The sequence below is a fragment of the Leuresthes tenuis genome, unplaced genomic scaffold (genome assembly GCF_036924035.1).
Source record: "Leuresthes tenuis unplaced genomic scaffold, fLeuTen1.0.hap1 SCAF_17, whole genome shotgun sequence".
NCBI classification, from domain to species: Eukaryota; Metazoa; Chordata; class Actinopteri; order Atheriniformes; family Atherinopsidae; genus Leuresthes; species Leuresthes tenuis.
This window is the reverse complement of record NW_027325371.1, coordinates 13,555,753-13,578,187: the sequence shown is the minus strand read 5'-3', so window position 1 is coordinate 13,578,187 and position 22,435 is coordinate 13,555,753. Positions and strand designations below refer to the sequence as shown.

General features: G+C 43.0%; 1 protein-coding gene across 5 annotated transcripts in view; it reads right to left on the bottom strand.

Moving 5' to 3' along the window:
- The window catches only part of LOC140273680 (axin-2-like), a 118,303-nt gene that overhangs the window by 30,487 nt on the left and 65,381 nt on the right, over positions 1 to 22,435 (bottom strand). For all 5 annotated transcript variants that reach the window (XR_011908049.1, XR_011908048.1, XM_072369319.1 and 2 more), the window contains 2 exons: positions 16,692 to 16,841; positions 2,067 to 2,156 (listed from right to left, as the gene is read on the bottom strand). Coding sequence is in view for 3 of the 5 variants with exons in the window: in XM_072369319.1 (XP_072225420.1) it covers positions 2,067 to 2,156; positions 16,692 to 16,841 (240 nt within the window). In the remaining 2 variants the exon portion in view is untranslated. The remainder of the gene's footprint in view (positions 1 to 2,066; positions 2,157 to 16,691; positions 16,842 to 22,435) is intronic.

Below are 22,435 nucleotides of genomic sequence, written 5' to 3'. Positions count from 1 at the left end.
CGCATCAATACTGAAAAACAACTACAGAAATAATCTCCTAAGCTTCAACTCCAACAGTTCACCGTGCCCACTGTATCATTATGTATTTATACACAGAGCTGCACTCTTCGACGCTCTGCTGCTCTCTTCAAGCAGAATTCAACCACGCAGCGCGCTGATGGCGTGCCGTATTCTAGGTGAAGGAGCCTGCGAGGGCCTCGAGAGTGCGGCAAGCAACATCTGCGGGAAGTCTGGGCAGAAAAGCCGTTAGCATGCGAGGGATCAGATTACATAGATAGGCGGATTACAAAGACATATCTTGGCAGATAAACAAGAGCAATATCGGTGTGAGGAGACAGAGGGGATAAACCAAAGACAAACCGGTTTGGCCTCAACAATTCATCTGCATATCTGACGTTTACAAATGAGAACAAAGAAAACGCCACGCTGCGGTAGAGCTGCTGCTTTCTTTTAATGCCATGCACACAAAAACACACACCTGACCCAAGGTGAGGCAGGAGTCAGCACTCGGTTGTGTGTTTTTGGGGCTCGTGCAGAGCCCTTCATTGTTTTCTGTGGTGCAAATCAGTTCCTGTTTGTCTCTTTGCTGCCAACTTTGTCACAGCAAAACAGTCTGTGATAAATTAGCGAAATGTGTTTGTGGCCATGAATCAAGAACTGTCAGGAACCTAAAATTGGAACCAAATGCTTAAGTCGCATTCTTACTCTTGTTTACTCGTTCTCTACTGCAACGTATTGACCGATCGAAATCGTGATGTCGCCGTTTAAGCATCAGAAAGAGAGTGGAGCTTTTTTTTTTTCCGTGTTTCTCACCGTCGGACATTTTAATCAAGAAAGACTACACTCTGTGGACTACAAACAGTGATGAGCTATATGAAATAAAAGGTAAAATCACGGAAAAAAACCCACATGGAAACCAGAACAGAGCAGTGGGACAATATTTGACTGAACCAACAGTCTATGTTACGAAAACGACATGAATAAAAGCAGTAAGACTTAAAATTACATCTAGTTATCTCCTGGTAAGGTCTGAGGAGCCCATTTTGTAATGATGTTACTGATTTCAAGAGTCTCTCATGTATTGGGAAAGATAACGAAAATGATGTTGACAAATATCAAACCCCTCCATCGACATCACACGTCTCCTTTAACAGTTGTTGCATATGCAGCACGACTCCATCGACTGTGCAAACGTTTCAGCGAGGAAAACTAATAAATGCCAAGACGCACAAAGCAGATTCAGGCGGCAGCCATTGGTCATGCAGACCGACGGCTCCTGAAAACCGCCGGCACTCCAGCACGATTTATGACAGTCTGACACTGAGGTGTGTGACGAGTGTGTGAAGTGTGTACAAGGGTCAGCGGGTAGATCAGAGGGAACACGAGAGAATAAATGCCTTTGGTGGACATGCAACCGTACAAAGACCAGCCTCCAGTTTGAGTGTTGTGATTAGTGCTTTCTTCTCGGTGTGTGTCAAGGTCAAAACGGAGCCTGATTACAGGGCATTCTGGAGAGCCATGGGGAGTGTGTGCCGGTGTGTGCGTACGCACAGAGGCTTCCCTTTTGAACACAGGCAGTGGTGGCATTCCTGGCCCTAGGCGCTGGCTCTTGAAGCCAGATCTCAAGGAATTTGGGAAATGTGCGAGGGGGCATATCACTGCCTCGGAACAGGACAAGGAGAGAAAGGATCTATTTTGTTTGTCTTTTGTGGCCCCCTGGAGGATCAAGTTAGGATGGCAAAGTAGGAGAGAGAGGGGCTGGCCACATGATGTGATGGGAGAGCAGAGATGGATGTTTAAGGAGTCAAAGGATTTATGGAAATGTATGATTAACGCGAATGTGGAGGTTTTGTACTGGCACGAAGCAAAAGGAAGCGTGATGAAATAGGCTGAGGCCAGAGGAATGGAAAAAAAAAAAAAAAGGTTAATGCCAGGAAGGGAGAGTGACGTAACTATAATGGTGGGCAGCAAATGAATTTCAAGTGAGGAGACCTTGCTTTCTTGTAAGAGCACGCAAGAGAGATAGTGAGATTGAGAGGAGAAGGCTTCAGAAGTAACGTCATTACCTTCTCTTCGGTCTCCAGCTCCTTGCTGAGCAGCTTCTTCTCTGAGCAGTGCAGCTGCCTCTGCAGACTTTCCACCTTCTCCTGCAGAGCCTGGGGGGGGGGAGGGAGGGAGAGACAGTCAGTCGGCTGACAGACGGAGCCGAAAAACAGCTCAAAATCAGTGCGCTGTAATGTGTAAGTGACGCAAATTGATAGACGCTGATCTGCAGCTACAGTTCTGCTGGCAAAAGATGCAGACTTAAACTAAATGACAGGCGACCAAAAACTCAAGAAAACAAAGCGATTAAATAAACCAATGAGAACATATTGAAGAGTAAGAAAGGTAGAGGCACATGGGTAGCGAAGAGAGACGCTGTGATTATTTTTTGTCTAATAATAAAGCCATGGCAGTAATTACAAAGCACCTGCCCTCATTGGGACATTTCTTTTTCTTCTTTTCTGACAAAAGGACACACAGAGAGAAAGCCTTCTAACATTTCATGGTTTCAAGGCACTAAACGAGATGCATTTCTGGATGAATCTCAAGATCTCTGCTGATCAAAGTTCCCCTTCCAATAAAGACCTTAATCTACAATATTTCCGCTTTCTAAGACTGAGGACAGAGAGAAAAAGGAAACAAAATGGGTTTTTCTGTGCGTGTGCATGCAGCGGGAAATTCTCTTGGTCTTTTACCCGTAAGTAAGAGCAAGGCGCAGTTCCTGCCCACGACACAGAACCAGATGTTTTCAGTGCACATGTGGACACTTCATCTCTGATTAGAATGTATGGAAAACAGAGAGCGATGTGAACACACACACACACACATAAAAGCACAAACATGCATTTCATGCACACACACACACACACTTCCAGCCAGCGTGTGGGGATCTGGCTAGCATCAATATCCACAGCATCTCCCCCCGCTAGAGCTGAGTGAGTGGGCCAGGTGTTAGCTTGTTGATTCTCTGAGCTGAAGGAAACACAGTCCAGGTGATAGGCAGGACCACCTGATCTACAACCCACTCCACAGATATAAATCACACAGACTGTAAAGCTTCAGGGCAAAGATGAACTTCTTGGCAGCAGCTCTCATAGAAGTGGCGACTGAAAGGAAAGGGCAACAAAAACAGATGCAAACAATTCCAAAGCTGAAATTTGTTTTCAGATTTGTAGGTCACAGTGAGCAAATCTGATGGAAAATTAACCTCTTTTATCATATATTCTTTTTCTTTCAGCAAGTTGCGTAAGCTACACTGTATGGCAATGGCGTCCCAACCCCACGTTTATGAACTGTGCTTATGGATTCCTAAGATTACACCCACTGGGGAGGATTGCAGTCTTCTGCGCTGACGTTTTAGCATTAGCTTAAACTGGAAAACAAGCAATCCACAGCAAAAAAAAAACAAAACAAAAAAACAATCAAAGTAGAATCCAGCCAAGTCAAACCATTATGTGGAAAGCACCAAAAAGTGAAACCACTCGAACAGCTATGATGCAAGTAATATCTCATCAAAGTTTTCCTCCTTCACTTACAGTGGCACACCAAAGCATCTGGTGGATGGAGTACTTAGATCAACACACATTAATGGGCTAACATGATTCTACAGCTTGTTGAGGTCAGTTTCAGTCTTCAGCATGAAAGGCAGCATGGTAATCCTATTAATCAGGGTATTTCTTTGCCAGTCACGACCCCATCAGAGCCCACATCTCCATTCAGTGAAACCCCTTGCTTTGGATTTCATCATTTCTTTTTGTTTATTGGCGAATCAAAGGCTCAACGATACTGGAAAAAGCATTTTCAGTTGGAGCCGACACATTTTCTAGATTGTAGGAAGGCATAATTGTGAGGCATTTCTTTGATTTTTTTTTAAAAAACTTTTTAAATGGTCTTAGAATCAGGAGTTACAGACTTCTGAAACAAGTTCCTGCTTTGAAGCAGTAAAGAAAGAAACCAACATGTGGTTTATTGTTACACACAAGAGGTTCAAACTACTAAAAAGACAAAACTGCACGCTAGTGAGAAACAAATCTAAATGTGGATTAATTTTGGAGGTAACCGCTCAAATATAGTGATGACTATAAAATCAACCGCATAAAAGATGAAGAAGATCAGAAATCCTGACAAACACCCCCCCACCCCCCTTACAAACCCATATCTGATTTCCCGCACGGTGACAAAGCATTTCTGGACCACTTCTTCTGGGAAGTACAGAGGGCCTCATTGGTGACGTATGCTTTCTTGTGGGTTCTGAAATGAATGCACTAAAAGCACGTCTGAGGGCAGATGTTCAACACTTGTCACTTCATTAAAAGTATCACATGGGATGATTCAGCTGATGAACAGGAGTGCTTTGTGAGTCAGAAAGACTTTTGAAGTTATTTAGTCATTATTGTGGTCAGACAGAACAGATCAATGATACAGTGTTACATGGCGCTAGCAACAGATAATTCAAAAACAGCGACATAATGACGCTTGTGTTACTCTCCTGAAGCAGGTGAAACGGCAGACTTTAATCTGGCGCAACCATCGAGATTAACGTTTAACAAAAACTAATGGAGCCGCGAAAATGGTATCTTCTCCAAGTACGGTCAGATGAAAAAGAAAGCAATGGAAAAGATATCTGGCATTATAAAAGTGATCTGGTTCTTATCAGGTCTTAAAGTTATGACGATAGATGCAGCCTCAGATGAACAACTTATGACACGTTACACTGCGTTCATGCACCGCCTAATAAAAGCTATAAACCAAAGTGCAGCAGCAGTGTGTGAAAAACTAAGAACACCCTATGATTCAATAGCTTCTAGAAGCAACATTGGAAGCAATAACTTGAAATAATCTTTTTTTTGTATGTGAAGCAATTTTGGCCCATTCTCCTTTAATACCACGCTTCATTTATTGAGGTTTACGCACTCTCTTAAGGTCCCTTCACAGCATTTAAAGAACTTTGAGGTCTGGACTTTGACTGGGCCACTGTGAGACATTCTGCTGTAGATTTGCTGCTGTGTTAATAATAATAATAATAATAATAATAATAATAATAATAATAATAATAATGATTTCCTTGTTTCCCGGTTTCAGCCAAGCATTAGCTGTCATACAGAAGACAGAAGAGTTCATGGTGGATTCAATGACTGCAAGGCGCCCAGGTCCTGTGGCTGCAAAACAATCCCAAATCATCATTTTTTTTTTTTGCTCAATCTGATCTTGGGGTTAACTTGCTGTGACATCCAATCCTGGGAAGATCGGCAGCTGTCTTGAATGATTTTCATCAGGGAATAATCTTTCTCGTCGCTTGCAATAATGGCTTCTCCGAGATCACTGCTGATACTTCATCCTCCTTGGCATTGTGGTAATACACACCTGAATGCTTTAGACCAGGAAATGACCAGAACTTCCCTTCTTATAGAGTTGCTCACGCTTGCTGATGATCAATTAATCAAGTCAATTTGATCAGCAGCACCTGGCGGATACTTACCCTCTTAAATCCAATGGAAGCAGTAGGAGTGGAGATAGTTTTTCACATACTGCTTTTTGCATTTGGGCTTAGTTTTTGTTAAATAAATCATGAAACTGTGTCATATGTCACAGGTTAAATATTAAATGGGGAGACTTGTACACATGATCTCACAAAATTCCCCCTCTACATATGCATTTAAGGCAAACATGTGGGTGGAACGCAGGCTGTTTCCACTGTAATGAGAGTATGAATGTGCACGAATGATCACGTGTAGGTGATCAAGCGGAAGTGTCTCTTGATTCACAGGGTGATATGGTCTTCATCAGCCACGGAGAGAGGCGTGATTGAGAGCAGGCCAGGAAGAGGAGAAAATTGGATGCAGGGAAGGAGTGCGACGGGAAGAAGAAGAGAAAGAAACGGAAGGGCTAAAGGTGTACGAAGGAGAAAAAAAAGACAAATCGTAAAACTGCAAAACAAAAACCTGGGAAGATAAAGAATGAAATGTGACCATATCAGGAGGAGAGAGAGAAAGAAAGGGAAAAGTTCAGAAAGGTGAAAATAAGAAACAGCAAGACATCAAGGAGGAGGAGGGAGATGGAGAAAAACACGTGGCTGGGGTGAAAAGACAGGGTCAGCGGTGTACCTCTGCCTCACATTCCCACAGTCGGGAGGCTTGAAGGCCTTTCTCACCTCTCCATCAGCAACGCTCCTTTCATTTCAGACTCTGGCTCAAAGGAACAGCGAGGCACACGCACACAAGCACTGACAAACACACCGCTCAGAGCGATCCATGCAGGTAGAGGCACGCATTAATATTAACAGCAAAAGTTCTAAAAATGTGAGCACTGCACTCAGTCAAATGAGTGTGCAGTTATTGTGTTCCGTGCACACAAACAAACACACACACACACACACACACACACACAGACGCAGCAATGCCTGAGTCATCCTTTCCTGGGTGGTCCTGCGCAGATAAGGCAAGCATGTTTCCCTAGGGTGAAGTAAAAGCAACAGAGGGCAGGGGAAAAAAAAGCAAAGAAGAAAGAAAGGAGGGAACGGTGGGAGGAGGAAAAAAAGGCCAGGGGCCTCTTTAAACTTGGTGTTTTGTTAGGAGCTGAGCTGCTCTTCATGTGCGGCGGGGCCTTCTATTTGCAGCGTGCTGTCAGAAGTTTCTCCCAAAGTCTGGATTAAAGAGATCCTCTAATGACACTGAGGCTGGACGACTTCAGACAGCAGCAAAAACCTCACACTGCACCGCCTCCAGCCAAGGACACACACACACACACACTCACACACACACATATACAAACAGACAAGAAAAGGGTAAGAAGAGATACATTCACAAGGGGCGCAAAGCACACAGACATACATAAGCAAAGACATAGTATGTGGACTGCGCCCACACACACACACACACACACACACACACACACCAGCTTTGATAGAACAAGGCGGTGTGTGCATGCATGGCTACTGATCTAATAGTAAATAATAAAAGAGGTGCTAACCTAGAGGAGAGATGGATGGCCAGAGAGATGAGCACAGACTCTTTTATCTGCACTTTTATCAAAGGATTGTGGGAAAGGTAAAGAAGAGAGAATCTGTAGGAGGAGGAGGAGGAGAGAGGTCTCCCTCCTGAGGTGTTTGAGAAGAGAAACTTTTGCTTTTGCTTTCCTGTCTTACCTGTCTGTCGGTGTGTCGGACTAAAAAGAAGTGCTTTAGCAAGTCGAGCAGGACAGCCCCTCTGAAAGCTAACACTGATATTGGTGTGAATTGACTTGCTTTCAAAGCTTTGATGCTTTTCAGCACTTTTCCCAGAGCTGATTTTAAAGCGCGAAGGTGCTTTTGCGATGGCAGCGGCTGCGGAACTTTCCCGAACGGCAAATCGAAACGGTTACCTCGCCTTTTGCAGTGTGCACACATGTCGGCGCAGTTATGGAGGCGTCTTTTTGAGCCCTGATGAAAATAGTAAGACATTTGCCGTGCTAATGAAGACATGTTGCAACGAAGCTATGCCCAGAGGGGGAACACGCAGATCTCTATCTTTCCGTCTCAGCCTCGTTCAGCTGCTCTGAGCTACGGTAGAAAGAGAATAGGAAACAACTCCAAAATATGCGCCATATGCCTGGTGCGTGTATTTGTGTTTGTGTTTGTGTGTGGGCATTCATAAATTTATTCTGTTTATCAAACACTATGTCATTAAATGAATGCTACGTTCAGCACAAGTTGCAAACTGCATTCGAAAAAAAGCCTTTACAACACTTTGTAAAAGTTAAATTGCCGTTTTAATTCAGGGCTCTCACCTGCAGACAAACAGTCACACCAGAAGCTGGAAGCTGTGGAGGCAACATCATGTGTCACATTTACTTTAAATCACCTCACCAGATTTGCAGGAGCCGGGTCTGATGTCTTGGTTCTCTGCTAACAACTGCAAAAATCAGCAGTTGGCGTGTCAAATGACAATATCAATGAAACATCAACACTGTAACTCAGTGTGTGGATTTGAGCCACTTGTCCTGAAGTCCTGCGACAGCTGAGGAGCGTTTCTCAAATTAAATGTTCGACTCTTGCTGCCATTAACAAGTCCACACAAGAACATACACCGTGTGTAAGCCATACCAGCAAATTAGGACAAAAGCACAACAGTGTATCCTTTTTTTTTTTTTTTTTTTAGTGTTTTCAGACCCCTGGAGATTTCTAAGCTTTAACTATATTTGGGATTCTTCAAACACGGGAGTTCAAGGCCAGAACGCACACAACTTATGAGGCCATCATGGTTTCTTTGAACGTAGCATTTCGGCTTGTGGTTTGGTGAGTAATTTCCGTTTGCTGTCTGCCAGTGGATTATGGTCTCTATGAGCTGTTCTACTTCCCACGTTCCCTTGTAGCATCCTGGAATGTTATCTTTCCTATTTCCACCTCCTCTGACATTCGGATCAAACACTGCCCACAGCCGGAAAACTCATCAATCAGCCAACGCAATGCACATGTGTCGAGTTGCACGCACATGCAAACATACATAGGGATATACAGGCTAACAGGTGCTTTGCATAGCACATAATCAGAGTCAGTGACATAGGGGGTGACCCTTGCTTTCACATTCACAGTCTAATCCAAGCCTAGGCCTTTCTAGCCAACGCTGATGTTTAACTGCAGCCTTCCTAACAGCGCTGCAGTCTCATCGTTGGTTTTTTTAGATATAAAAGAAAAAAAACTGCAGAGATTGGTATAACACGGAAGTGCATCTGTGAAAATCCTACACGCCAAAGCACTGAAACAGCCGATTTTATGCAAAAATAAATGCAAAAATGAACTGAGGGTTCTGAGATTCACACAGTAGAACCCCAAATCCAAAACAAACTTTGGACTTTGTTTTAAGATGTAATTGAGAACAGACAGAAATATTTTGCAAATCTCAAAAAACAATTGGCAATAAAACATGGAAAACAGATCAAATGGTGAAAAAGAAACAAATCAGATCAATTAGTAATTGGTCAAAAAAAATTGTGTCAACACACTCTGAAATTCTGAAGACTTTGAATATTAAAATATCATCAAAACATCTGTGCACCAGGAATGCAGTCAGAAATCAGTACTGGATGCCTGTGATCTTAAGGCTCTAAGGTGGCACTGTATTAAAAACAGACACGATTCTGTGATGGGAATCACTGCATAGACTCTCAGAAATCACTGGCTGTGAACAAGGTTCGCCGTGTCATCCACAAATACAGTTTAAATACGCTCTATCAGGCAAAGAGGAAGCCATGTGTGAAAATGCCATTGTCTTCCCCCGGCCAAAGCTCATTTAAAATGGACTGAGGCGAAGTGGAAAACTGTTCTATGGTCAGATTATTTGATAGTTTAAATTCTTTTTGGAAAAGAAGAGACACAGCATCCTCTGGACTAAAGAGTAGAGCAACAATCCGGCTTGTTATCAGCGCTCAGTTCAAAAGCCTGCACCACTGATAGTATGGTGGGGCATTGATGCCTGTGGAATTCAGCAGTTTGCACATCTGGAAAGGCACCATGAATGCTGAGAGCTACTTACAGGTTTTAGAGCTGCATATGCTCCTATTCAGCCAACATAAATGGGACAATATTCCTCTCACAAAAGTCAAGCGGCTGGGTCTCCGCAGTTCTCAGACGTTTACAGACTGTTGTCAAAAGAAGAGGGTAAACGTAGAGCTGCCCAAGCTTTTTGTGAGAAGCCATCAAATGAGCCAATATCTATTTATTTAGAAGGAGCTAATATTTAGAACACAAAACCAAAAAAAAATAGTATAATGTCTCCCTTTCAGCATCTGAAATGTGTTCTATGTTTACCGGTAATTGTGAATAAAATATTGGTTTATGAGATTTGAAATTCACTCCATTATTTGTTTTTTTTTAGATTAATTTTACACAGCGTACTCATTGTTTTCTGATTGGGGCTGTCAATAGTTACACGACCAGCTGTTAACATTAGAAAACTACAGACAATCTTGCACCAGGGATCCCGCCAGCTGCAATGTAAACAACTTCTAGGTTCACACCCTTTCTGGAAGTTTATACACCCAAAAAAAGATGCAGCGAGCAACGGGTATGTTACAAATAAAACCTGAAGTGCCCTCAGTCAACAAGGGCTGCACCACTCCCCATTTTAGTACATGATCTCAATTCCAATCTTATCTGTGTGCCTGTAAAGTTTTGTGACTGCAACAGACACGTAAACACCTGCTAAAGTACTCAAAACCGCCTTTGCTTCAGTTCTGGCTGGAGTGCGTGTCACCAGGAGCACGTTTTTCCGTGACACACCAATGCCCACAGACAGACAAACACAAGGTGAAAACCCTGATGTGGCCGGTAAAAAAAAAAAAAAAAAAACCCCAAAAAAACTGTTAACTGCACCTTTCCATGCAAATGCAAACTGTCAAACTGCTGCTCGTGCACACAAACAAAAGAAGAAAGTGATAGAAAGACAGATGGAAGACAAACTTCAGTAAAATAAATGTTCAGCTCAAGGTTGACACAACAAACTCATCTGCGCTGAAGGACGCGCACGGGAACAGAGGGGGACAAATGCGTTTGAAACAGCTCTTTGCCTCTGCAGCAGAGTCCTCGGCACACCTGTTCTTGATCCACTGCTGCCATTCCTTCCTACAGGCAAAGTCATCCTTTCAACCCCCTCAGAAACTAATGCATATATAACTACACAACTACAGACAAACTGCAGCTGCTACAACTAGCCCCTGTGAATGTGTGCAGGGTCCCTTGTTATCATGCATGCACAAAAAGCCAGCACCTGCATCACATGGAATACTTCAACTGTGAGTTTGACCAGGAATACAGTGGAACAGCATGCCTCATACATTCACTCTCATCCTCAAACACTAGGAGACAATGGTCACTGTTGCATTATGTAACTTGTTTACTGTCAGATCACCCAGAGGACACCACGACAGGACCTTCTTTTTGACTTGTACTAGAAAGCAGCTGCTGGATGGGCCTGGATCAAAGGTCTGTGTGTGTGTGTGTGTGTGTGTGACACAGAGAAGAAAAAGGGCACTAACTCAAAGTTATGCTGTGTGAGAGAAAGGTGCAGATAAAGACCTGGTGGGGAGAAAATGGGAGGGATTGCACGTAGGCCCGTGTACACTAGGTTAGAGGTGTATGCATGCGTGTGCGCGCGCCCGCTTGAGTGTGCGCATGGCGATGCTCGGCAGGCAGAAAGACAGGAAGCGCTGCTGTGGGGAGCAGGAACAGCGGTGCTGATCAAAGCCCAGGCGGGTGACACTATGGGCGGAGTGCCATTGTTTATTCACCAGCCACCTCTCCCTTTTGGCAGGGTGAGGTGAGCATGTGTGCTTGTGAATGTGAGCGTAGAAACAGAGTTTGAGACGGAAAGAGTTGGAAGACACAGAGTTGGAAAGATAGGGTGTGTGTGAGAGAAGAGACAAGACATGCGTGAGTGCGTGTGTGTGTGTGGGTGGGTGAGTGTGTGTGTGTGTCTTATCCTGGCAGGCTAATCTTAGCTTCAGTACTGTCAAATTTGGCAGCTGAAAATTTCAGCTAAGTGCAAACTCATACATATGGTCTTGAGCACACATATGCAAGCACAGACAAAAACACTTCCATGAAAATAGCCCCCCGACCATGCATCACGGACTCAAGTAATCCCAAAAGCCTCATTATTAAACCTCATATTCACCACAAATCCCTGTGTATCTTCAAAGGAATTACAAATGGAGACACCTGACGAGGAAACCACATGCAAAGAAACATGACATCAGGAAGCAGATAATCTCACCAGCCAAACACAGGCAATGTCCTAATGTGGCACAGTGGCCCTTACCATTTTCTTTACCTGATGTGAATAGACTGGACAGATAGAAAGAAATGCTCTTTGATGCCAGTTAAAGAAAGAGCCTTAAAGTGAACTAACACTCATCGTGCAGGCTCCTCACATCTGTGGCTGCCATTGAAAAGCATCTCCCCTTGTGATATACTAAGTAAAAAGAAATTCATTCACATTATGGTGTCATTGTCCACATTCACCCCTTCACCACTGTGTTTAAACTTTCAAACTTAAATAATCAAACGATCAAATCGATATCAGGCCTCAAAGATGCAGGTTTTTGTCCAAGAGGGTTTCAAGTATGACTCTCCAGCCTCGACCCTCTTGTTCAAATATGGCTCCAAAAAGACGGTGGTTCAGGGTTCACGGCGGTGTGGCGTTATGGTGGCTACATTCCACAGCCTGCAGCAGGGATAAAGGTAAGGGACATTTTTGAAACCACGGCTTGTGTCTTCTGACAAAGCAAAGTATGACACTTCCACGCTGGCTAAAAGTCGAGGATTTGGTAATCGGTATAGACCTTTTTTGACTTGCGTAGAGGTGGACTGATTGACACCAATGATGACAAAGCTCCTTTCGGTGGTAAAACTTCCCAAAGAATAAATATGCACCACAGCAGGATGCAGCCATCATTGATACACATTTCAGTAATAACTTTTTAATCCAGACAGGGAAATAATATTGTTCCAGTATGTATTCTAAATGTAGAATACTGAGGACAAACATCGTAAAAAGTCCACGTGTTGTGAATTAAATCGTTTTCGCAGCAGACATGAAAAACCCTCCGACTTAGACACTGTGTTGCTAAGAAGATGAGCAGCGTTGTGCTTTATATTTAGCCACTTGTGCAACCTTTTTTTCCCCCCTGAACAATTACCTCAAGGTTTATATTTATAGCTTTATATTTCAAGGTTGATAGACTCACCAGCGAGTCTTGCTTATTAACTTGGACCAGGCAGCTGCCTCATTACTTAAAGCCTCCAACATACATTTTGATATTCAGTCCTCTTTGCTCCTCCAATAAAGTGGAGTCTGAAACGCAAAGTCAGTGCCGCACGCCACGCACGTACGCATAAACATGTGCACAGATTGCGCACACGTTACGCACGAATATGGCTCTCCACCTGAACAATATACGTGCCGAAAATGGATAAAGTAAGAGAACATTTTTAAAAGACGAGCACACCTAACTGCACTGTTGTTCTCGAAAACAGGGCTTTACGAGATACAGAAGGTCTCTGCAGCTAACACCCACATTTAAGAGGTCCAAGTACAGTAGAGCCACAGAGGGAGCTAAATTCAGGCTAGAAACGGCAGAATGGGTCTGGCAAGGAAAAAAAAAGAAAAAGGGACATCTGATCCGGTGCAGCATGCATTCAGAACAACTGTTTTGGGATTATCCCAATTCAAATGCGCGGCTAACTTTGATGTTATTTTCTTCCCCTCCCATTGTCTGAAGCCCCTCGCTCTCTTCATAATCCGAGCCCTTTGAAGTGAGCAGCATGGAAACAATGTCAGCAGGCGACACACTCCCTTCCATGGCCTACTGACAGCTCTCAGCCATTCTTCTCTTTTCTCCTTCCCCCGTTTGCATCAGTCCCCACACTTCCTCCATCCTTTCATGGCATCTCCCCATCTTTCCCCCCCTTCATTGTTTGTCATGTCACCCTTTCCTCTTCCTCTTCTTTCAAGTTTGCACCAAATCCTTTTGTCATTTCCTCGTTGTCCAACTTCATTTCCTGTTTGACCAATATCACCCCCCCCCCCATTGATTCTTTAATTCTAATTAAACCTTTATTATTTAAAGCTCGAGAAAAGGCAGTGAGGAGGTAATCTGTGTCTCAAATGTAATGAAGAGTTTCACACGGAGGTAAAAAAAAGAATTAATTGCTCATTACAGAGTACTGAGCAGCCTACTCCCACAAAACCCCTTTAAAATGACTTCTTGAGGCTGTATTCATGATAATGTGAGCATACTGTTAGTTAGTGGAAATGTGTTACATTAACAGTGAGTGCGATGGGAAATTTCTAAAGGAAAGAAAAAAGGCTTTCCAGATGGATCTGGACTGATTGGACTACCGCTGTTAAATGTGTTTGGGTAAAAACAAACAAGACATTTAGGTAAAGGGCAGGGCTGCTCCGAGCTGTTCCATTACAAACTGAACAATTCAGGAGAAAAGTCAAGTTTGGGCAAGGTTGGCCAGGGCTACCAGGGCCTGGAAGGAGAAGATCTCTGAGTGGAGGCTCACAAACCTGCCTCCTTTCTACACGAGGCAGCTGCAACCGCAAACAGACAAAGTTGTGTTTGGAAAGATATCCTGATCCCAGACACAACAAGTCTTTATTTAGTCAGCCACACCCAATCAACTGCCACTGCGACTGTGTTTCAGTCTGGCACGGGCGGAATAAAAGATCCTGTGACTCCAAATAAAGAGATCTGCATAGAGGTGGCTGAACATTGAGAGAGAAAAATGAACGCAATCATCAAAAATATCGCTTTGTCTGCACCTTTTTTTTTTTTTTTTAAAAAGTGCGAGAGATAGAGAAGGCGACACACTCTTCGAACTAAAAAGTTAAATGATAACGTACGAACCCGAGTTTAAAGTTTAACTGTAAAAGAGAATGACAGCAATGATAGAGAGAGGCTCTAGCTGCTGACAGATTTACAAGGTTCAACCAGAGACGGAGCATACAAGCCACTTAACGACACTGGAGTTTGCAACTAACCATAAAAATGACAAAGCACATGCATACAAACGGCGACTGAGCTTTAACAAAAGAAAGCAACCCATGTGTGCTAAATAAATGTCAGGCCCCCGACAGGACTCTTTTAGAGGATGAAGTTTATTGACATAACCCCCCGTTTGCTAAGTCTGCAGAACGGGTCGGTTGAAATCAGACAAGAGGTATGTAAGAACGCCGAGTGCAATACTCAGATTACTGAAAACGACTCGTGTAAACCCAGTATTTCAAAGGAGGTAGATTAAAAAAAGCAGTTTCTTCGGCAAAGTTATGGGATTTAATAAAAAAAATAAATTGTTCAGGCACATTGATGCAAATGTAATCGACCCGCTGAATGCAACAAGCAGTTGATTATCAAATGTACACCAGTTCTGATCTGGGTGTGAGTCACGGTTGCCATGGTGAAGTTTGACGAAATTAGATCAGGTTTATACTAAAAATGTACTCAAATTGCATGAACTGCAGCTCATTAAGGACAAATCAGAACTCCTATAGACACTGTTATGCTAACATGAGCACCGTGAGACCGTCCTGCATATTTTGTTGCTACATTCGTCTTTCTTATGTGAATAAATGCGGACGTAAAATCAGTTAAAGCAGTCACGTCTCGCTTTGTATCGTCTATTATGCATATATGGGTCAGTTAGAAATATTAGGGTTATGTGGTGGCTTCAAGCACAAAAAATATATATCAATCCGTGGGCTGAGAGAGTTACATTGTGAGAAAGAAGACAAATGTTTCCACATTTTGATGAGAAAAAAAAAATGACTCAGCTGGGTTGAAAATTGGTCGCAGTCTTGGGTGGAACAGAACATTTTCTGATTCATTTCTCATCTTCCCTCACTTTGTTGAACATCAGTCAGAGCCAAGAACAATAACCACAACATGAACAATAAATACTTGGCTGTAAAAATTGCGTACATGTCACAGCTTTAACAACAACAACAACAAAAAAAAAAAATCACTTAATTTATATTATTATAATTAATGTCCATTGCTCTGGGTGTGGATGTTATTTTGTATTTATTTTATTTTTATTTTTTTACACATTAGCTCTGAATATTCCTCCTGATCACCTGAAAGAGGTTTATTTTCTAGTGATAAATTATTCTATCGAGCAGGGTGTCTAGAGCAGAGTCTAATGTGAGCAGGACAGGCAGAAACAGAGAAAATATGCTTATTCACAGATTTTGCACATATCAAATGAGGCAAAGGTGTCGAGGTCACATGTAATGACTGGATCAAAAAAAAAAAAAGAGTTAATTTTTCTTTGCAGAAAAGTCTAAATATGTCATTTTGTTAAACTTCTTAAGAGGTCTGACGTCTGGAGGGAGAGCTGAAGGCACCTTAACCTTGAAGTGGACCAAACTGAGGAAACCCTGGCGATTAGTTACCCTGATGAAACCCGACGTTGTTGGTTCTTGTTGTGTATAAAGAGGGCTTGCTGTGTGTAATTATGTCTCAGTAGGCAGGTTAGTCTTTGTTCCACATTTAGTGCCGCCTCAGTAACATAGTGCACCAAGCCCAGATGATGCAGAAGTACCACAGTCAGACCGTGCAATGCTAACGGAGATGACAAAAACCCTAACGCTACATCTCAGATTCTACAGGCTCCAGTTAGCATGTTAAATGCTGAAGCTCTCGAAATGGTCCAGTCAAAGTCCAGATCTTAACCTGATTGAAGTGTTGTGGTGGGACCTTAAGAGAGCTGCGCATAAACCGATGCCAGCAAACTGCTGTGAGCTGAAGCGACACGGTAAGAAGAGTGGACCAAAGCTCCTCCCCAGTGATGCGACAGACAGATGCTCGTCACACGGAAAACTATTACTTCAACTTAATGCTGCTACAAGCTATTGCATTTTGGCTGCTTGGTATCTGTGAAATAAATAATGACACAGAATAATACGTCACGTATTATTCTTCAGCTGAGGTTGCATTTACCAATTTTCAAAAGCTGCTAAAGGCCGGACTTTCTCTTCACATTGTTCTGACGGGCATAACTTTTTCCCCACAAGTGTATTAACACATAAAAACTCAGTGTTTCATCAGTGTTTTCAGATGCAACTACAGTCAATGACAAGTGTGAATAAGCGAGTGCGTCCAATACGGACCTTGTTGGCCTGATCGGCATGCTGGGTAATTGTCAGTCTCTCTTCATCCCAACGAGCGCTGACCTCCTTCAGCTGCTTCTCCATTGCCTGCTGCAAACGAACAGCCTCCTCCTTAGAGTCACATAGAGATGTCTGTAGCTCTGCAATTAGCTATTTGGGAGAAGAAAATAGAAAAAAGCGAGAGCAATTCAAGAACTTTCCTGAATCCTCCACTATACTGAATACAGGATACTCCAGTATAAACAGGAAGACAGACAGGCATAATTGATCCTCTTGGCTTAGGAAAAAAATGATTTTTCAAGTGTATACTTAACCTGATAAATGAGAAAACCTGTTGCCAGAAGCAAAATGCTAAATATGTTCACTAAACAAAATGCTGGTGGTGATGGGTTTGACTTCATTGGTGTCAGAAAAAGACTCAAATGAGACAAAAAAAAAAAACACATTTCACTTTAAAAAAATGGATCTGGTCGGGAGCGACGGTCACCTTGAAACAGCACCGTTCCCAGAGTCTCAAAGAAAGACACAAAGGAAAAAGAGAAGGAGCAACAAACAAACAAAAAAAAAAAACCAAATAGAAAAAAAAAAGAAAAACAGGAAAGAAAAAAAACAACTTCCTTTTACAAGAGCACAGCGACTTTGTGTCGGTGAACTTGCGGTGCACGCCAAGATGAAAAGGAAGTATTCTGGCTTTGAAAACCTTCAGTCAAAATTAACATTCTATTTAAGCCGCTGTCAGACGGAGGCTGAGGAAAGATGAGAGTGAGCAAAAAAGAGAGAGGGACAGGAGGGAGAGAAAAGAGGTGGCGGTAGCGATGGGGGCCAGTGTTGCTTCTCGCTGTAGGCTAGACAGATAATTGTTTACCGTGTTCACACTCTGGAGGACTAGCCCAACTGGAGTCTGCACACTGTGTGGGAGTATTGGAGTCAAAGCGGTGTGGGTCGACCACAGATAGAAACAGACAGCAAGGGTGGGGCGACGGTGAGAAGGAGATTGGGTTTATTTTGTCCGTGAGACAGCCACATGAAAGCAAGGAAGAAAAAACTAAAAAAAAACGGGAGATTATTATGGAGATGCCATTTCTGGGCACAGTAATTATCTTGCTGTATGGATTCCATGCATCTGCTGGTATTCAAGCTCCAGGGAGCGGTGGCATCCTAAAAGCAGTGAACTCAGCTGTCTGTTTAGCTCTTTATACATATGTGTGTATAAATACACACAGACACACACAAAACATACGACACAGCACCTTTTTCTCTGTCTAACAGTCAGTCGGGCCCTTTTAAGTCACTAATTGGTCTGGTGAGACTTGTCTATTTCCCTAGCCTGCTCACATCTCTGTTTTGGGGGCTAAAAGCAGGCTTCCCTCTCTGTGAACTTAAGCTAAAACAAAAAATAAAAAATAAAAAAGGGGAAAGAAATGAGCATTTGTGGTGTTTGTTCACCTATTTACAAACTGAGAAGCGAGTAACTAAGGCTAAGGCCCTAGAATAGGGAAAGGGGATGCTCAGCTGTGAAAGATGAAAAGAATATGCTTGCAAGTGTAAAAACTTGGTGAGTCATGTTGCGTTAATGTGGCCTGGTTCATCCAAGTTTGATTTTTAGCGATTCAACCATGAGACATTTATAAAAGATGGATGCAACCACTTTGACGTCATTCACTGGTTTATGGATCACCGCTCTGAAGCCTCAACTCAGTCATTTGGCCACTGTAATTTTGAGATTGTGGGGCCAGAGGTGACATACAAGAGATGGATCTGAGTAGGAATCAAAGGATACTATGCACATCCCATGGGTGGCCGCCACAGAACTTTTCGTCTCAATTAAGCGTAACGTTAAGTTTCGATACCACTAATACAAGAGAGCTGTTTTATCTCTATATAGTTGGCATAAATGTAAAAAAAACGAGATCTATGAATACGTGCTTATTTGTGCAGGAAGGAAATTCAGGCATTCTAACATGAGGGATTGAGCCAAAAATTATCTGAGGTCAGGAATTCATTTGAAGAGGTTTTCTCCTTTTTTCAGACTTCTTTATTTGATGAATCCTCCCCTCGGTATGCCTTCGTATTTCTATTAGAGGATGTGTGTGTGTGTGTGTTTGCTGGGGGGGGGGGGGGGTATTTTCCAGTTGAGTGAGAAAGAAGAAGTGTATATCTTGGACACACCACTGAGCCCCATGTGCAACTGACAGTCACCCTTTAACCTAAGGTGCAAATCTTTTAGTACGTATGCCACTCCACATAATCATCATTTATTCTGATGCGTCTCTTAAGTCAGTAACATCACATTCACATATCATTCTATCTGTATTATTCCATTTTTTTTTTTTTGGCCACTTGGGGACAAAAAAATAAATGAATATATAGATAAAAACGTACAGCAAAAGCTGAAAGATCCCCATTTAAAGGTGGAGTAAGGTCAGGTTCAGCCTCCCAGACGAGAGAAAGTCTACCATTGGCTCTTTAGGTTTCCATCTGCAGTTTGCCGTTTGGCGCTTTTCACCTCAAAACAGCTGCCTGAACGAAAATTATCCATTTTTGCTATCAAATATTTGAAAAAAAAAAAGATGCACGAAAAAGAATAAATACTGAAATAGGTCCTACTTGTTTAATACAAGTCTAAGAGGTCACATGCAAACACAGTGAAGCTTAAAAACCAGCGTAATGATGAAATGAGTCCGAACTGTTTGCATATGAACTTCAACCTCTCTGAAAAAACGCCCTCCCCCTCCTGCGAACTCCCACGGAGGATGGTCGGGGATAAAGTAATGATCTCTCACCACTACCACAACCACCCACCATAACCCGATCATTAAGTAGAGAAAGAGAGCGCAGCCGTGTTCAGTTCACAGGTCACCCAGGAGGACCACTCACAGCGAGATGCTTAACACAACCGATTGAATCTAAGAGACACTAATTAGTTGAGAGCGCCAATGTGTGTGTGTGTGAATGAGAGGCAGAAAAAGGGCAGACAAAAGCAAAGAAATCATGTGTGTTTGTGCATGAAAGTAAACGTATACCCTTACGTGCTTGCATCTCCAGTCCCCCCAGGATAATGCGTGGCTTGGTATGTTTTTAATTGGACTATTAGCTGTGCAGCTGAGCTCAAGAGCGATGCCCCCAGTCAGACACTAAGGGGTTAACCACTGGGGTTAGCCTTTGAGGTTCAAAGACCTCTTGTTTACATCTGACTGACTTGCCCCAGGGGGACGGCAGCACAAACCTTTTGGCTCCACCTTTACCTTTTAAAACATAGCCACTAAAGCCCAGGACAAATACTGGGGAATTAATCAAGCGTGTTTTAATACGCTCGCACAGAACCCGCATCTTCCACTCAGCAGAAAGAAGAACCACGCTGAAACCGAAGGCGCTATATTCAGCGCACAAAGACTTTCCTTCAAAGTCAGAATGTCGTTTGTCAAACGTGCGCCAGCTTTGTGTCCCCAAAACAGAGGATTAATCACCAGTTGCTTGTCTGCCGTGGCGCAGTGCACCACTAAAGCGGGCAAACACGGCTGAACTTTCGCACAGCATCCGACTTCTTTTGAAGTAGAGCATTGTGTAACCTAATAAGCTACCGTTCTCTCACAACATCTGCTTGTCAACCTCGCTTTCAACTCTGAGGCTTTGCCAGCCAACCCAATATGGGGGGGGTGGGGGGTTTAAAGACGGGAGGCAAAAAAAAAGAAAAGCAACAAAACCCCCCTTCTTTGAATCTCCTCTTTGGAGGTGCAATTATGGCCAAATGATTGTAATATCTTAGCCTGCTACATAATCGAGAAGAAAACCTTTTTCTGCCGTAGTGTAAACACCACTTAGGGTGTTTAAGATCTTTAAGCTTCTGAGGGAAAGCTGCTTGAACTTCCCAAGACATTTTGCTAAATGGCAGAGGGTGTCAAAGGAGGGCGAGTTTCTGTTTAGAGAGAAGAATTACCTTCGCTTTGAAACAGGCTGCGGTGACATGTAGTAATGTTAAACACATGGCCCCCCTATTGAAAGTGTGACGAGATGATATCATGAAAGGGAGAGGAGAAACAGGTATGGAGAGGCCACAGAGACAATAAGGAAGAGGAGAATACCAGTGCCAGCGAACGGATAGAGGACAGACACAAAGCAACAGTGAATAAGACGGGGACTTTCACTAATCTTTTGATGTCAGCTTATATTTTTTGCTTTCACCCGCTGCGGAGCAGATAAAAGCACTTTATGGCTCCTCGGTGCAACAGCAGCTACAATGATATCTCACAGAGAACCGCGACGCGTCCGTGTTCTCCAACATGGTTTTTATGATTGTGGACAACACGGGTTAAGTCCAAGGACTGCTTTCTAAACATTTCCTTTTACGGAACCATTTGGAAGTCGCTTGTAGACGTTACTTAGAAAAGCACAGGGACTTTAAAAAAAATATATATATCTACAAATAACCTGATAGTCGGATGAAGCGCCTACTGGTCACAAGAGAACATCAGCTAATTAAATCTAAACAAAGTGCCACCCTGCAGAGCCAATGAATAGTAGAATAAGAATAGGAGACTCCTCTGCTGACTGACATCACATCTTAAACTCAGTCGAAGCTGCCAGTAGAGGATGCTGATTGGTACAAATTTGATCTCATTAATCCATCTGCCTCAAAGCTAAATTTCATGCTGAAAAATCCTGTGTGGATGATATCAACATTTGAACTGATGAAGGAATATATCTGGATGGAGCACACATCATTCATATTTCAACCTGCGGTATGCAGCGTAGATCAAACGTTTGGATTATATCGCGGCAGGAAGTGTTTTTTGGCCACTAGGGGGCAGCCGACCAAACTGTAAACATAACTCTCATATATGAACCTACTGAAATTGATGTGTTGTCTTTCGACAGATTAAAGGAGTGTTAACAAACCGCACCCCAAACTTAAATGGCTTTTTTTTTAAAGAGCTAAACGATTATTTCAGCAACTGCAATTCCACCAAGATCTAAGGTACAGTCAAGATGAGGCAAAATTAAGTGGATTGTGTTGCTCCGCCCGGATAATTTGCAGCGCAGGTTAGACAGCAGCTTACACAGAGTTGCACCTCAGCTTCGTTCACTCAAAATTTGCCCATGTTACACATTTCTATGGGTTGCGAGTGCTTTTCTTTGAGCCTTAGAATGCAACCGCCGCGAAGCAATCAGAGAGTCATCGAGCTGACTCAGCAATGGCACAACGCAGTGGACGCTGTCAGCTCAGCTGATTGAAACTGCATTAACGGTATTGGAATGTTGTGTTCACAAACAACAACTCCTGCTGCTGTCAGAAATGCTTAGTGCTGCGAGCTCCACCCAGAAGGTTATGTATAATCTCAAGGTGTAGTAGTACTACAACTCGAACATTGTCATTTTTAGGGATGATATTTTTTTTTTTCTTGAAAACTTAGTTGAACCCCTGGTTTAAAAAGAAGGTGACCGAAGAAAGGACCTCCCCCTTAAAGACTGAAGCCCGGCACGCTGCTCTGACTTCACAAAATCTGCCCAGGCTACACAATAGAGGTGCTCAATCGGTCACCTGTAGACACAAGGATGAAAATGGAATCAGAAAGGTGAGCTCCAGTGCTGCACGTGTTTCCATGTACTCATTTGGAACTGACAAACTTTTGTGTTTGTACCCTCTGCTTAAGGGCAAAGGCCACGGTGGCTTGCTGTGTGCCCAGAATTGGATGTGCTGTCATGTGCTGCCTCACCTCGCCCGTCAGTGCATTTTGTCTGCTCTG